The 14,487-nt window shown below is 35.7% G+C and overlaps 1 protein-coding gene and 1 long non-coding RNA gene across 2 annotated transcripts; one reads left to right on the top strand and one right to left on the bottom strand.

Moving 5' to 3' along the window:
• Window positions 1-842: 842 nt before the first annotated feature.
• LOC127632908 (uncharacterized) lies at window positions 843-3,925 on the bottom strand. The gene is made up of 3 exons (XR_007969151.1): window positions 3,601-3,925; window positions 3,411-3,436; window positions 843-2,713 (listed from the first exon to the last, which is right to left on the bottom strand). It is a non-coding gene; the product is annotated as an uncharacterized LOC127632908 (long non-coding RNA).
• Window positions 3,926-9,720: 5,795 nt separating this feature from the next.
• On the top strand, window positions 9,721-13,387 carry LOC127632810 (plasmalemma vesicle-associated protein-like). Its single transcript, XM_052111594.1, has 5 exons — window positions 9,721-10,265; window positions 10,867-10,954; window positions 11,051-11,739; window positions 12,033-12,113; window positions 13,085-13,387. The coding sequence occupies exons 1-4, from the start codon at window positions 9,882-9,884 to the stop codon at window positions 12,102-12,104; spliced, it is 1,233 nt and encodes a 410-aa protein (XP_051967554.1). The 5' UTR covers window positions 9,721-9,881; the 3' UTR covers window positions 12,105-12,113; window positions 13,085-13,387.
• The last annotated feature ends 1,100 nt before the right edge of the window (window positions 13,388-14,487 follow it).

Genomic DNA, 14,487 nt, shown 5'->3' on the forward strand with positions numbered 1-14,487 from the left:
TGACGCACGTAAAAATATACCATCTCAACCTCCTGAAATTATGGAGGGAGGTGGTCCCTGTGGCATTAGCAATGGTATTACCGGAGAGGGCTTAGCTCAGACCGGAGGTGAAAGTAAAAGCCAATCATGTCACCCTGGTCACTTGCGGATACCACCTCTCACCACATCAAGTCACAGAGGTTGCCAAGTTACAGAAAGAATTTGCAGACGTGTTTTCGCCTCTGCCTTGTCATATAAACCTCACCCAGTACCACATCAAGACGGAGCCTGGGGTAGTGGTACGTAGCCCAGTTGTTCTAGTTCCTAAGAGTGACGGGTCTGTACGGTTCTGTGTGGATTATAGGAAAGTCAGTGCAATGTCTAAATTTGACGCATACCCAATGCCTCGTATTGATGAGTTGCTCGATCGGTTGGGCACACACTGTAAACGCGGATAAGTTGAATGTACCTAAGAAATTGGAGGAAACCGGTTGCTTTTAAAAATGTAAGTAATGTCTACTTATAACTTGAGTGAAGTTAACTTAAAAATTCCAGCACTTTAAACTAAATTCAAAGATAAATTATCTTAAAAAATATATATATAATAATATATTAATATAATATAAATTACTTTGCAGTTATTTCAGTTAGTATATTGAAGTTCAATGCACTAAATTCTAAGTTTATTTAACTTGAAATAATTTGTAATATCAATTACTCTGTCCAGCTACTCCACTTAGTTTCTTAAGTTAAATTAAGTTTATATTTAATTGTTTTAATTAGTTAAACTAGACAATTAAATAAAACAAAAAAATCAAAGAAAGCAAATAGCAAAAGTACATTCTTTTTCTGTTTTATTTCAATTTAGAACGTTTCATTTGAAAATACAACAGACAGTACAGTCAAAGGAACATTTTCCTTGCCAACTTAAAGTTTCAGAGATTTCCAACCTTTGTCTCTATGAAACAGTGCACAACAGTAAACTTTCAAACTAACCACCAGGTATTTGGAGCAGAGGTATAACTATTGGGAAGCTTGTTTTCCACTGCAAGCTGATTTTTCAAAGACTGAATTTTGGGTGTCAGCTCACCTTTTCCCAGGTTGAGCATTACCTGCAGAATAAAGGAGAAAGTGTTTTTCATGCACTTGGGTGAGTTCAGGTGCAGGGCATAAATCAGTCCAAAAAGGACACAGAAGGCCAAAACTCATGTACAAGACATATGTGTAACTTCCAACTGGTGACAGTAAAGTAATACAAATTAAGCGAATGTAAAGGGAGTCATACAACTTAAATTTCTGGGAGCAGTTTTTCCAAATCTTTTCATCACAACTGTGACTAAAAATGGGTAAGTTCTCCTGAGCTGCCAAGCTAACAAACCATTTTCAGTGCACAGTTTTGCAACCAATACTTTTAATGTACATATCCAATTATGGCAGTAATGTCCTTCAACTTCAAAAAACATTAAACAAAGTTTTTCCTTTAATTAGTACTGCAACAGAAGAGAAAAAAAAAAGTTAATTTGAGCCCATTTTTACTGAATTTATAGAGAAATCTTTTCAGTTTGTCATGTCATGTATCAATAATACAGATATTTAAAAATGCATTTAGTTAAAATTTGCTTGGCCATAAAATAAAAGTCTGGGAAACACTGAATGCTGATTAAATTACTCTGAAAATGAGTAGCAGACAGACTTCACTAATGGCTTAAAATTAAAATAAATAAATAAAAATAACTATGTCTACTAATAACTATCATTTACAACAAATTAATTATTTACGGAGCAGGTCTTGAAGAAGGCAGAAGGATCATCCCCCAAAATGACCAGCAGTCCCCGAAGACAAAGACACCTAATGTCTGTTGGCTCAGTGGTCTGGAAGATAGTGCACATATTGTACAACACAGTTTGCTAAGGATACTCACATGTATTAATTAAATTCCCAAACATCCCCAGAATTCTTTGACTTCACTGCAAATTTCCAGGACTGCAAGTAGAGGACAGGACAAGAGAAAATGACACAAAAGGAATGGAGAGAGGAGAGAAAAGGGAGAGGACAGAAGGGTAAAGGAAAGAAGAGTTGAAACAAGAAAAGGGGGAGAGCAAAGTGGAGAAGACAAATGAAAATGAGAAGAAAAAAAAGAGACAGAAGATGAAAGGAAGAGATTTAAAGGGATAGTTCACACAAAAATTTAATTTCTGTCATCATTTACTTACCTTTGTATCATTTCAAACCTGTATGACTTTGAAGATATTTTGAAGAACGTTGATAACCAAACAACATTGGTGCCCATTGACTTCCATTGTATGGACAAAAATAAATATCTAAAAATATCTTCTTTTGTGTTCCACATAAGATGGTCATACAGGTTTGGAATGACATGAGGGTGAGTAAATGACAGAATGTTTGGGTGAAATATCCCTTTAAGAATGGAGACAAGAGAGGAGGGGAAAATGGAGAAAAGAAGGGGGAGAGGAGAGGAGAGAAAAGAGGAGATGAGAAGAAAGGAGAGAGAGGAAAGGCAAAGGAGAGGAACAGAGATGGGAAGAAATGGACTAGACTTATGTAGACAAGTCAACCCACCTTTGTCTAACATAAAAGCTCAGACAGAAGCTTGGCGGTGAGGCCTTTCTTCTTCCTGAAGAGGTCCATCAGGCTTGGAGAGAAACGGTCAAGTGCATCACAGAAGATCTGTCTGAGATTTTTCCCCACCACTCTGTTGAACTCATAATAAACCTGAAGCATAAAACATAGCAAAACAAACATGTATAAGCCCATGGTCAAATGACCCCATCTATGACTCCAACACTACATAATTTGGATCACACAATGTTAACCACTCACAGATGTGTGTGTGTGTGTATCATATATATGTATATATGTATATATATATATGTATATATGTATATATATATATATATATATATATATATACACACATACACACACACATACATTTTATATATATATATATATATATATATATATATATATATATATATATATATATATATATATATATATATATATGTATATAAAAGATGCCTCAGTGCTCTTTTCGCTGCACCTTGATACACATGCAAAGGCTAGTAGACACTGCTTTTAAAGTTACAGTATTTATAAGGCACCTGACTTTATGGTTTACTTTAAATGTGCAGTATGCAGGTGAATAAAGTAATCAGCCTCAGAACATGACTCCGCAAACCCACATGACAGAAAGCAAAACTTAACTGGTACCAGATTCATTTGTTTGCTGATCTGGAGTTTTGGTGTAATAAGTGTACTTTTAGTGCATTTAGTGATTTGAATGTACATAAACATTTCTGATGTTAACAAGGAAATTGTTCCATTCTTGCATGACTTCCATGTTTGAGCCTAAAATGTTTAAATAGCTGTGCTCTTTTTTTTTTACAGTTATAAGAACAATACTTACACTTCCAAAGAATCTCTTACTGTGAGCTGCAACACAAAACAAATTAGTTAATCTTAGAAAGGCCTGTTAGCGAGCTATGAACCAAGATAAAATTGGAGTTAAATCCAGTAGCAACTGCTTTTGTATTCAAACCATTAATTAACTTTTTATTGCAATCAATAACAGTGTCAAAATACAATGTGGTCGCTACCGTTACTTAAATGTCTCACTGTCGCCCTCCTCACTCCTCCGATGGAAACGCGGTGTGCGGCACCTCGTGCGTCGCCGCGCGGGTGTTTAAGCGCGATAGGGAGGAAAGTAACAAGCTAACAGATGACAAATCTCCATAACAGACGAAAACTGTCCCGTCGAACAGTTTAAAACAACGTTTTTCACTGCTCATAAACAGTCCCTCAATGAAAGAGAGAAAAAAAAAAAAAAGGAATAATAAAAATGTAACAAGCGAAAAAATGTCTGTCGAACTGGTTAAAACAAACTTTCTAACCTCTCACCAACAGCTCCTCGAATTCGCACACACTTTTACAACCACGAGAAAATGGCGTTGCCTGACTCCGCGGCAGCTATAGCCTACAGCGTCAGAGACTTTTTATTTTATTTTTTATTTTATTTTTTTAATTTAATAACAGTAATTGCAACAAAAACAGTATATAAAACACAACAACAATATTAATACAAAATAATACAAGTAAATAAAATAAATTAACAACAAAATAAAATAATTAAGAACTATATACATAGGGGTATTACAATCAAAAACATATCTCTAATTAAAAAATAAATAAAAAATGCTTAAAAAGGATAATATTTCAAGGCTTTACAACAATCTATAGTCTTTTTAGCTTTAGAGTCCTTACACCCTCCAATGCTTTAAGATACTGACAAAGCTCAAACTTTAGGTGTACTTTTTGACCAACGACATTTATGAATGTGATATTTCCCTAAAATAATAAACAAATTAAGAACAAAACAAACCCTCTTTTCTAAAGGCCTATTGTAAAAAAAAGTTTTAAAAAAAACATTTTTGTCCTCCAAAGTAATATCAGATCCAGAAATCTCCTTAAAAAAGACCTTAAAATCACACCAGAATAATCTAGAGCAAATGCATTACAAATAAAGATGACAAATAGGCCCTACTCTTCATTCAAATTACAAAACACACACTTCAAATCAATATCTTTCTTAAATCTTTTCATAACCTGATTTACTGGATAAATACAATGAATAATTTTAAATGAAATCTCTCTAATCTTATTGATGACACAGTATCTCCTGGAAACCATAAAAGCCTCTACCACGATCAATGTCCTGGAAGCGAGAATTCCAGAAACTTTTAGCTGGGGGTACCCTAAAAGAACGACAGATCTCTCTAATGAAGTTATTGTTGCATTTTTTATCACCAATACTTATACCATCCAATTTTAAGTTAAAATGAATGGTTACATTCAAATCAACAACACCAGCAACACGCAACAATTGAAGGAGTCCAGATGGCATCAAAAACAATTGCGTAATCCTTTGCGAATATTGGAAGTTTGAATCTATCTAGAAATTCTCATGACCATCATGGCGAAGCAACTGTATCACCAATAAAATATCATTTCTAAACCAATAATCAAAGAAAAGTGTTTTATTCTTATATTTAATATCTTTATTGTTCCAAATCAAACATTTGTGGGGAGAGAAATTGTGTTTGTACACCAGCAACCAAGATAACAGAGCTTGTCTATGAAAGTTAGATAGTTTAATGGGAATTTTATTCATATCAATATTGCAACTGAGGAGAAACTTAATACCGCCAATTTTGTTAAAAACTAAATTTGGGATATAATACCACAGTTTGTTATTAGATTTGATACAATTCTGAATCCATTTAATTTTAAAAATAGTATTAGAAACTTCAAAGTCAATTGCATTTAAACCACCTTGATGAAATAAATTACCTAATACACCTCTATTTAAGTAATGTGGCCTATTCTTCCAAATAAAATGATACATTTTCTAACTTTGGAGCATCTAAAACCATTGCTGTATAAGCTAATCTTGACAACCCTTCAGCTTTTGATAGCAATATTCTACCAGTCAAAGATAAATCTCGTAACCAAGCATTACATTTTTTTTGTACTTTATCAATTAATGGAAGATAATTTAAATAAATTCTTTCCATTTGATTTTTACGAAATAAGAAACTTGGTTTTTAACTAACTGGTATGCCACACAATTCCATGACATCATTAGGCATGTATTTCAAAGGGAACAATTCACATATATTAATATTAATAATTAAACCTGAGACTGACGAAAATATATCTAAACACCTAAGTGCTGCATCTAGGCTACTTCTCTGTCACTTCTCTACAGCGTCAGAGACGTTAAGCCCGTTTCACACATAGGCTACTCCGTTTGCAGTGCGTATGCGGTGCGTATTTTTTTCCGTACCCATGTTAACAGGTTAGAGCTTTTACACTGCACGCGGATGCAGTCCGTTGATCCGTTCCAGTTGCGGTGCGTACAGCAGTGCAGCGATCGTTTACAGACCGAGTCTATTTTTGCTGTGTTGCACAACACTGAATTAAAGTGGCAGCGCATTGTTCACTTTAAAATAGACATAGATTGTCAAGAAACTGTAATAATTTCATCAGTTCAGCCTACAGTTAATGTGTTCTACAGTTACTAAATTACAGGGTCAAGAAAAACTAAAAAGTATGATTATAGTCCCAAAAGTTGTAGTGGAGCTTCACAAATGCTTTGCTGCATACCTCGGTTGTAACGAGTGGTTATTTCAGGCAAAGTTGCTCTTCTATCAGCTTGAATCAGTCGGCCCATTCTCCTCTGACCTCTAGCAACAAGGCATTTTCGCCCACAGGACTGCCGCATACTGGATGTTTTTCCTTTTTCACACCATTCTTTGTAAACCCTAGAAATGGTTGTGCGTGAAAATCCCAGTAACTGAGCAGATTGTGAAATACTCAGACCGGCCCGTCTGGCACCAACAACCATGCCACGCTCAAAATTGCTTAAATCACCTTTCTTTCCCATTCTGACATTCAGTTTGGAGTTCAGGAGATTGTCTTGACCAGGACCACACCCCTAAATGCATTGAAGCAACTGTGATTGGTTGATTAGATAATTGCATTAATGAGAAATTGATCAGGTGTTCCTAATAATCCTTTAGGTGAGTGTATATTACTTTCAGGACAAAAACTTAATCATTTTAAGCCATATAACTTAAAGTTATTCACACATTAAAATTGGTCTACAAATTAGTAGAATATACTCACATTTTATAGTAATGGAATCAAACTTAAATAATTTGTAACGCACTCACAGGAAACCCCAAGAAGTGCGCAGTTGGACAGGTGGAGGTACGGTATCTAAGTTTCTGTGTCCTCCTTTCCCTCCCATCCCTGACCATTACTAACATTACATTGCAAACACTGAAAGTGACATCAAAATGGTCAAGTGGGCAGACAGCTTTTATTAGTTTAAGAGAGGTAGGTGTGAGCCTTTAAACTCCAATCTTTCGTAGCACTCCAATATGTGCATACAGTAATTAACTAATGTTGATATCGCTCTGATCTCTGATGTCTTAATTTTCCAGGCTCTTTAGTGCTTGTCTGTCTTCTGCAAATTAATTTTCCTGTTTTTGTCTTAAAGCTCATCTGCAACCTTTAAAAAGATTTTGTGAGAACTTTGTCTTTTCCAATAACCCCCATAAATTAGACTTTCCACTAAGGATGGATTGGCAAGGAGACAATGGCCTGCAGGAAAACCCCTGACTTTATGTTCCCTCTTCACACTCTCCCAAACATGACTGTCAGCTGCGAGCGTCATCACACGCCCGGGATCAAACGTGCTGCTGCCGCCTGGACTTCTGGGAGTGTTTGTTATTCGTTCCTGCGAGGAGGATGCAGAGTCACTATTGTTGTTCCTCCGATTCCACCGATAGTCTCTGTAGCTCTACAGGAAACACTTTCAGCTGGGATGTTTTAATCATGTGTGTACCTGATCTTATCTAGGAAGGGTCTGCTTTTGTTGTTTACAGGACTGTTGTTTTCCTGGCTTTAGTGGTGTACTTGATGATTGGATAAAATATGTGATTCCAAAATGAATAGAAAGTAATTTTTATTATTATTTATTTACATTTAACAGAGATATCAAAGCTGATAACAAGAACATCTAAACATATTTACATTTGGCAGACACCATAAAAGATGCATTCAAGGTATGCATTTTATTGGTTTATACATTCCCTGGGAATCAAACCCTTGATGTGACTGTGAGAAATGTAATGTTGTATATATTGTTCTGCTCTGTGTACGTGTCTTTTGGCCTCCCATGTATGATCTGTTGACCCCAGATGCAGGCTGCACTGCGCGCGATAGTGAGTCAATATATTTAGCAACTGCTGACAGTTTTCTCTTTCCCTTTATCATGTTCTGCATACTTAATTCCGTGATCTGATTAAGGTCACACCCGTCCACCGACATCAACCTTGAGGCATCACGGCTGGAACCTCTGTACATGGCCTCTTTTCTGTACACCCATTTTTACCCTTGTTACTGCTCTCCCATTGGTTGCTTATTGTCTCATGAACATATAAATGACATGCTTGCTCTAATAAACATTGAGTAGATTGAATACAGACAGTGTGTGTGTGTGTGTGTCATTCTTTCTATTTCTTTCACGAAGTCTACAGAGAGTCACTGGGCACGAACATAGACAGGGACCGGGGGAATTGGAAATCGCGACCAGATCCGAAATATACCTAACAGTGACCTAGTGCCATGCTCTACCAGGTGAGTTAGAGAAACACATAAACCTCAATTCAAGACATTGTTAACAATCATTCCATGATGATTGATAAAGATAAAAAATATTTTTATCAGTGCCTGAAAGGCTAAGATGGGAATCAAACCAATGACATTAACAGGAAGATGAACATATAAACCATAACTGATTGGTGCATGCTTTCCCTGCTAATCGCACCCATGACCTTAACAGCTGAACACATAAACTCCTGTCTAGAAATCGTTCACAATCATCCCATGATGATTGATGAATATTAGGGTTAGGATCAATTACACATTTATTCACATCAGAAAACTTTCCAGATCTATATCTAGGTCTATATCTCCTTACACAAAGGTTTTTGTCTCTTAATACATATTTCTAAACTCAGCGTTAGTAAAGTGGGAGCAGCAGGCTCACGATGTCCTATAACATGTTTTGGAAAAAGTGACTCTCCACCAAATTAAGCAGCTGAATATCGTGGACTATAAACTTAGCTACACAATTTGTTAGCTTCTTGTTATGTGACAAACAAATGTATAAACTTATCCTAAGGTTCAAAGCTTTTGCAAGGTTCTGCCTACAACCTACCTTGTTCCTTTGTTTGTTGCCTTTCGCTGCACATACCTGCTATTTGCCATGGTCTCTATTCATATGGGATATTGGCCTGCTCCATCAACTCCAAAATGACTACCAATCAATTTGTTTAGACACCATAACATTATCCAAAATGAACATCAACCACCAGCTGCACAAATGTAGGGGTGGCAAAAGTTATAATAACTTACTATTAAGTACAGTAAATGTTATATCATCCCCTTGTGGTCTCCCAAAGCTATTATACCAGACTACATTAAACAGAAGGCCAACTAATCGTGAATGAGAAAGCTAACAACATTAGGCTTCTAAATTAAATGTTGGCTAATGTTAATATATTGATGCCTCAAAACCATATAAGATAACATAATTGATGTATTGACATTTTATGAGATTCCTTATATCAAACAAAATGATTAAAACAGTGCATTTGGGGTATACATTTTATAAGAGCCTGATAGGATTAGAATTGAACCCATGACCTTGAGAGCAACATGAACACATAAACCTCAATCAAACCCATGATGGTCAAAAGATTATGAAAATAATCTACAGTGCTATGAAATGACTAAAACAGTGTGTTTGGGGTATACATTTTAGAAATGCATGCCCTGGGAATTAAGCCCTTGGCTTTGACAGCTGCATGAACACATACCTCAATCTAAAGATTGTTAAGCTGTTCTTATGATGATTGATAAAGCTAAAATAATTCAAATGTGCTCTTACAGCATTGACAGCTGTGATTGTTGTCAATGTCATTCATTCAATAGCTGGGGTTGTGGTTTACTTTGTCAGGGTCTGGTTTAACGATAACCTCTGGAGTTGTGTTTTGGGGAGGGCCCGGAAAGAGTCACAGCAGGGGAAGTGTCTCTCTACATTTATAAAGCTACTGCCCAACGCTCTGGTACAATTGTTTACATGTCATTGACCACACAAGTGAGACAGCACTGCAGAATATTTTCATAACCTTGTGACCATTGTTTTTACATAAACATTTAGACTCGTAGTCTTCACACAGTGCTTGACAGGGCCTGTACTGAGCCCACCTCTTTCTCGCAACTGAACTTTGAACACTACACTGCAGAAATGTACAACAGCTACTCTCGGGCAACATTTGGACTAAAGGCTAAACAAATCCACAAGGCGAAGGGGAAAAGCTGTGGCTACTACATGAGAATAGTGTTCTTCTTCTCTTCTTTAATCCAGTCGCTCATCATTACCAGTCTGGTGCTTTTCCTCGTCTACGGCCAGCCGGAGAAGACGGCAGAGGAAAAGAGGATTGAAGAACTTGAAGTGGCCTTTAACAAACTGTCCACAGACAACAACAAACTCCGTAAAGAGAAAGCTGACCTCGGCAGCGCCCTCAAAGCGAAAACTGGAGAGAAAGATGCAGCCGACAAAGAAATTACAAAACTGAAAACCGAACTGAACACAACAACAACGAAGAACAAAAATTTGCTCATCAGTCTTGTAAGTCCTTTATTTGTATGTGTGTGAACCTTGGGAAAACATGCTCTGGTCATTTTTCACCATAAAAAAAAAAATCAAAAGAAAAAATTATTCTGATTTTAGAACCTCTATGTTTATTTGCATTTTTGTGACATTTTCATGACAATTAAGACATTTTCCACTGAAATTATCATTACTGTAATGCGCCCGGAGATTTAACTATTGAGGGTTTTTTTTCCATAATTATCATCATGTTCAATGCTGATTGTCATTACCCTAATTGTTATTATTATTATACAGTAATGCATTATAATAAAACAACAAAAATTATAGTAAAAAGATAGATCAGCGGTTACAGAAATACTCAAACCAGCCCATCTGGATGGATATATATATATATATATATATATATATATATATATATATATATATATATATATATATATATATATATAAAATTCTTTTTTTTTTTTTTTTTTAAGTGAAATATGACCGAGATATCTTCCAAAAGCCTTTATGAGGGTTTAAAAAGACAATTAAACACTTAATTCTCACATATTATCAAATAAACCTTGTGTGAATACATTTTGTAGTTAATGTATCCTTGATATTTTAATCTCAGACAACATCCAACAGTGAACTCAATAAACTGAGGCTTTCAGCCGCCCGAAATTCCCCAATCCAGTGTCCACCAAGCAACTCTCAAAGTGGTGAGTGCTATAACTGATCAATAAAACATTAACATACTGAAACTCCAGAAATAAGTAAGCGTTCCATAGATATGATTCAATGGTTTCTCTTTTCAGGTGAAGTAAAGACTTTGCGGACTCATTTGGACCAACAGAAAGCTCTGTATGAAATCCTTCAGAAGAACTTCAGCCAGACTGTGCAGTACCTTAAAGCTGACATGGACAACACAGTCAAGGACAAAAACGTCCACCATAGCATGGTGTTAAAACTGAGGCAAGACAACATCGATTTAAAATCTCATCTTGATGGTTACACTAAGAAATGCAAAGAAGACTTTGCCCAATCCCTCCAAGGCATCCAGACGGTCACGAGTGCCTTCCTGATCAAGATCGAAAACTTCTTCCCCCACTATGCTACATTTCATCTCACCTGCCAGAAACAGAATGACCAGATGGAGAGGATTCGCTCCAACTGCTCCAGCCTCTCCAAGGAGGTAGAGGACAAGTTCCAGAGCTACCTGGACAAGGTGGGAGAGAAGGTCTCATCCATTCAGATGGAGAGCAGCCGATTGGAGGTGCAGAATGTTTATCTGACTTCAGAGTTGGACAAGTGCAAAACAGGTCGAAAGGAAGAGGCTGCAGAAAGCAGCAAACAGTTGCAGGATGCCAAACAGATGTACGACAGACAACTGGAGCAGCTTCTAATGGAGCAAACCAGACTGAGGGAAGCCAAAGGTCTACTTGACACCCAGCTTGCCATAAAGGATATCACCATTATATCTATGCAAAAGAACTGTGTACAACAGGTAAAAGCACTTTAGAGTGGAAAATAGTCATTTCTGCGCCTACAAATGGCTTTCTCTGCATTAATCTGGAATACAAGAAATAATTGTAACATTTAAAATATTACACATAAGCTTTAAAGAAACAGGAACTATATTGCCATAGATAACAGTGACGGTTTTGTGCCAAAAGCATCTCAAAATATGAAAAGTTGCTGAAATTTCTCCATTGTGGCCTTTCTTTTGGCATGAGTGCATGTTCAGATGTTGTAGTGTGGACTGTAATTTACACAGTTGAATGTTTCTGCATTTTGCAGCCCAAAACTGCTGGTCTAAAACCCCCTGGTCCAGTGGGCTTGCAGCCTCCTGCACCTGCTCGGAGCCGCTAACTACAAGAGGTAAGTGATCTTCAACTGTCAGGGGACTGTCAGTAGCATCACTAGCCCCTATCTAGTGTCAGAAATGTACTTTTCCATAAAAGGGGCAGTTATTAAATTCTATTCAGTTACTTCAGTTTAATCCATTTATTAACATAAGTTCTCAATCTGTATAATTACATTGAGAATATATTTCCACCAACCCACACAATTAATTTAGTGAAGAAAAAAAAGTGTTTTACTAGGCTTATAATATAAGAACAGATGTTATACAGTAAATAAAAACTATAAAATATGGGGCATTTTTTGCCCCCACATTTTGAATTTTTTGCCCCTTAATTTCTTTGTGCGTACTGTCTCTCCATTCGCGCTCAAAATAAACAAACCACAAAAAGAACCCCAAAACAAAACATGAAAACATGCAAATATGTAAGGTATATTTTCTGGCTGATAGACCTTGAATGGACAAGAGCAATTCAGTTAAATTCATAAATTGATATTACATTAATATATTTTATCTTTAAATTAAAAGCAATTAAATGTATTATTTTAAATGACCTCAAAATAATATCACAAGTGTCACCCTGGATCACACGATCATAAACGGCTAAATTACTTCCTTAAAGTAACCAATGTACAGTATGTGTACTTCACTAATCGCTTTGAGGAAGGGCCCTTAATCAAGGCATTCTGTTGCTCACTTTCAGTTGCATCGACACTAGTGCCCTATCTTTGCAGTGCCCTTTAAAGAATTTGCTCAGTACACTTGACTTCACTTTAATAACAACCTGCATTTTCAGGGACATGTGGCTGATCATTTTTAAAGTCGGAAACAAAACGTACAATTCTTTATGCAATACACAAGTAATTATATTAATGTATAATTAATCATTTAAACATTTGCTGAGTTTAGCCTTTGTTTTAAGGACTGACATCTCAAACAGAATCATTCAGAATTTCTTAAATAGAAGTTGTTTTCCTTTTTTCCGTAGGTTGGGTAAGAAGGGAATGATCTGAATCTCAAGGCCGGACACCGTGTTCAGAGTGTCTAAGGGTTTTACGTGTGGGAGTTTCCTGATTTTGAGACTACGATCTCTAAATAATGCCGTCACTGTGGATTAGTGTAAATGTACATGCACTGAAATGTTTAGTTTGATGTATAGTTATATTTAAATGTCAAAGGCTGTGAACTAATAAAGAACTTTTGTGGTCTAATTTATCTGTTAGTGCAGGCATAAAAAAAAATGCTTCCTGAAACATTGTTAAATAAATGACTGCCTTTCCTACAAGCACAAGATTCTCACTTAATATGAAATGTTGGGAGTCTGATTCTGAACTCCCAGAAGAGGAAACCTCAACATGTGCTGTGATGTACTGTATATAATTCTCTTTGCATATTAAGGATTGTTTAAGTGATTGTTTGTTTAAACCATTTGCAGGTTTAGTGTCTTTTTAACCGTTTCCTTCTAAATAACTTCCAAACTTTCTTCCAAGTCCTTGTTCATATGTTGATCTGAGTATTTTGAATAAATAAACCTAATATTTAAGTCATTTTGTTTGAGTAGTATGTATACTAAACTCCAACTTCATATTACATTTATGTATATACTTTATATAGTGGGGTCCAAAAGTCTGAGAAAATATTGAAAGAAAAGGGGGGAAAAAATTACCTGGAAATAAATGTTTTCAGATACATTTTAAGATTAAAAAGTTATGATGCAAAACATTAAGATTCTGCAATATTTACAGGTCAGTAATCAAATTTAAGCAAATTTGAGACAATGACTATGTTAACTCATTTGTACAAAGGGTCAGATTTACACTGAAGCACACAAGGTGCTCTTTAGCACGTTCTCAAACCATGCTGGGGTAATAATTCAACCTTTAATCTGATAAATAGTTTGTAAATTAATATTTCTTATTAAATTAGAAAAATGCAGAACACATACATTTTTACTTGTGGTCTCAGACATTTGGACCCCACTGCATGTACTATAACCTTTCCCACATTCCAAATGTGTGTTTTTAAAAAAATTTAAAAAAATATATATATATATATATATATATATATATATATATATATATATATATGTAACAAACCTTGGAATATTGTGCAATAATGTCAATATGACTGACAAATTATAATGATTCCTAATTACTTATTGAATACTTAGAGGGTAATATAGTACACAAAATATACAACATTCACTCTAAAGACATGCTCGACAATTTAACGATTTCTGGCAGCGGTGTTTGTATAAAGTTTAGTATTAGATAACAGAAACTTTCTCACGCTGGGAATTTTCAAGGTGGGATAAACATCTTAGCTTATGCATTGATAATTAAATATATATTACCATTCCATAGAAATCTGTATGTACCAAGGCAGTTGTTC

Source organism: Xyrauchen texanus, chromosome 39 (genome assembly GCF_025860055.1).
Source record: "Xyrauchen texanus isolate HMW12.3.18 chromosome 39, RBS_HiC_50CHRs, whole genome shotgun sequence".
In the NCBI taxonomy this organism is placed as follows: domain Eukaryota; kingdom Metazoa; phylum Chordata; class Actinopteri; order Cypriniformes; family Catostomidae; genus Xyrauchen; species Xyrauchen texanus.

Bases quoted from the DNA above. Each gene is read 5' to 3' on its own strand.
- LOC127632810 (XM_052111594.1), top strand. From the start codon at position 9,882: ATGTACAACAGCTACTCTCGGGCAACATTTGGACTAAAGGCTAAACAA. The intron at 10,266-10,866 runs GTAAGTCCTTTA...TTTTAATCTCAG, and splicing joins AAAATTTGCTCATCAGTCTT to ACAACATCCAACAGTGAACT. The intron at 11,740-12,032 runs GTAAAAGCACTT...TGCATTTTGCAG, and splicing joins AAAAGAACTGTGTACAACAG to CCCAAAACTGCTGGTCTAAA.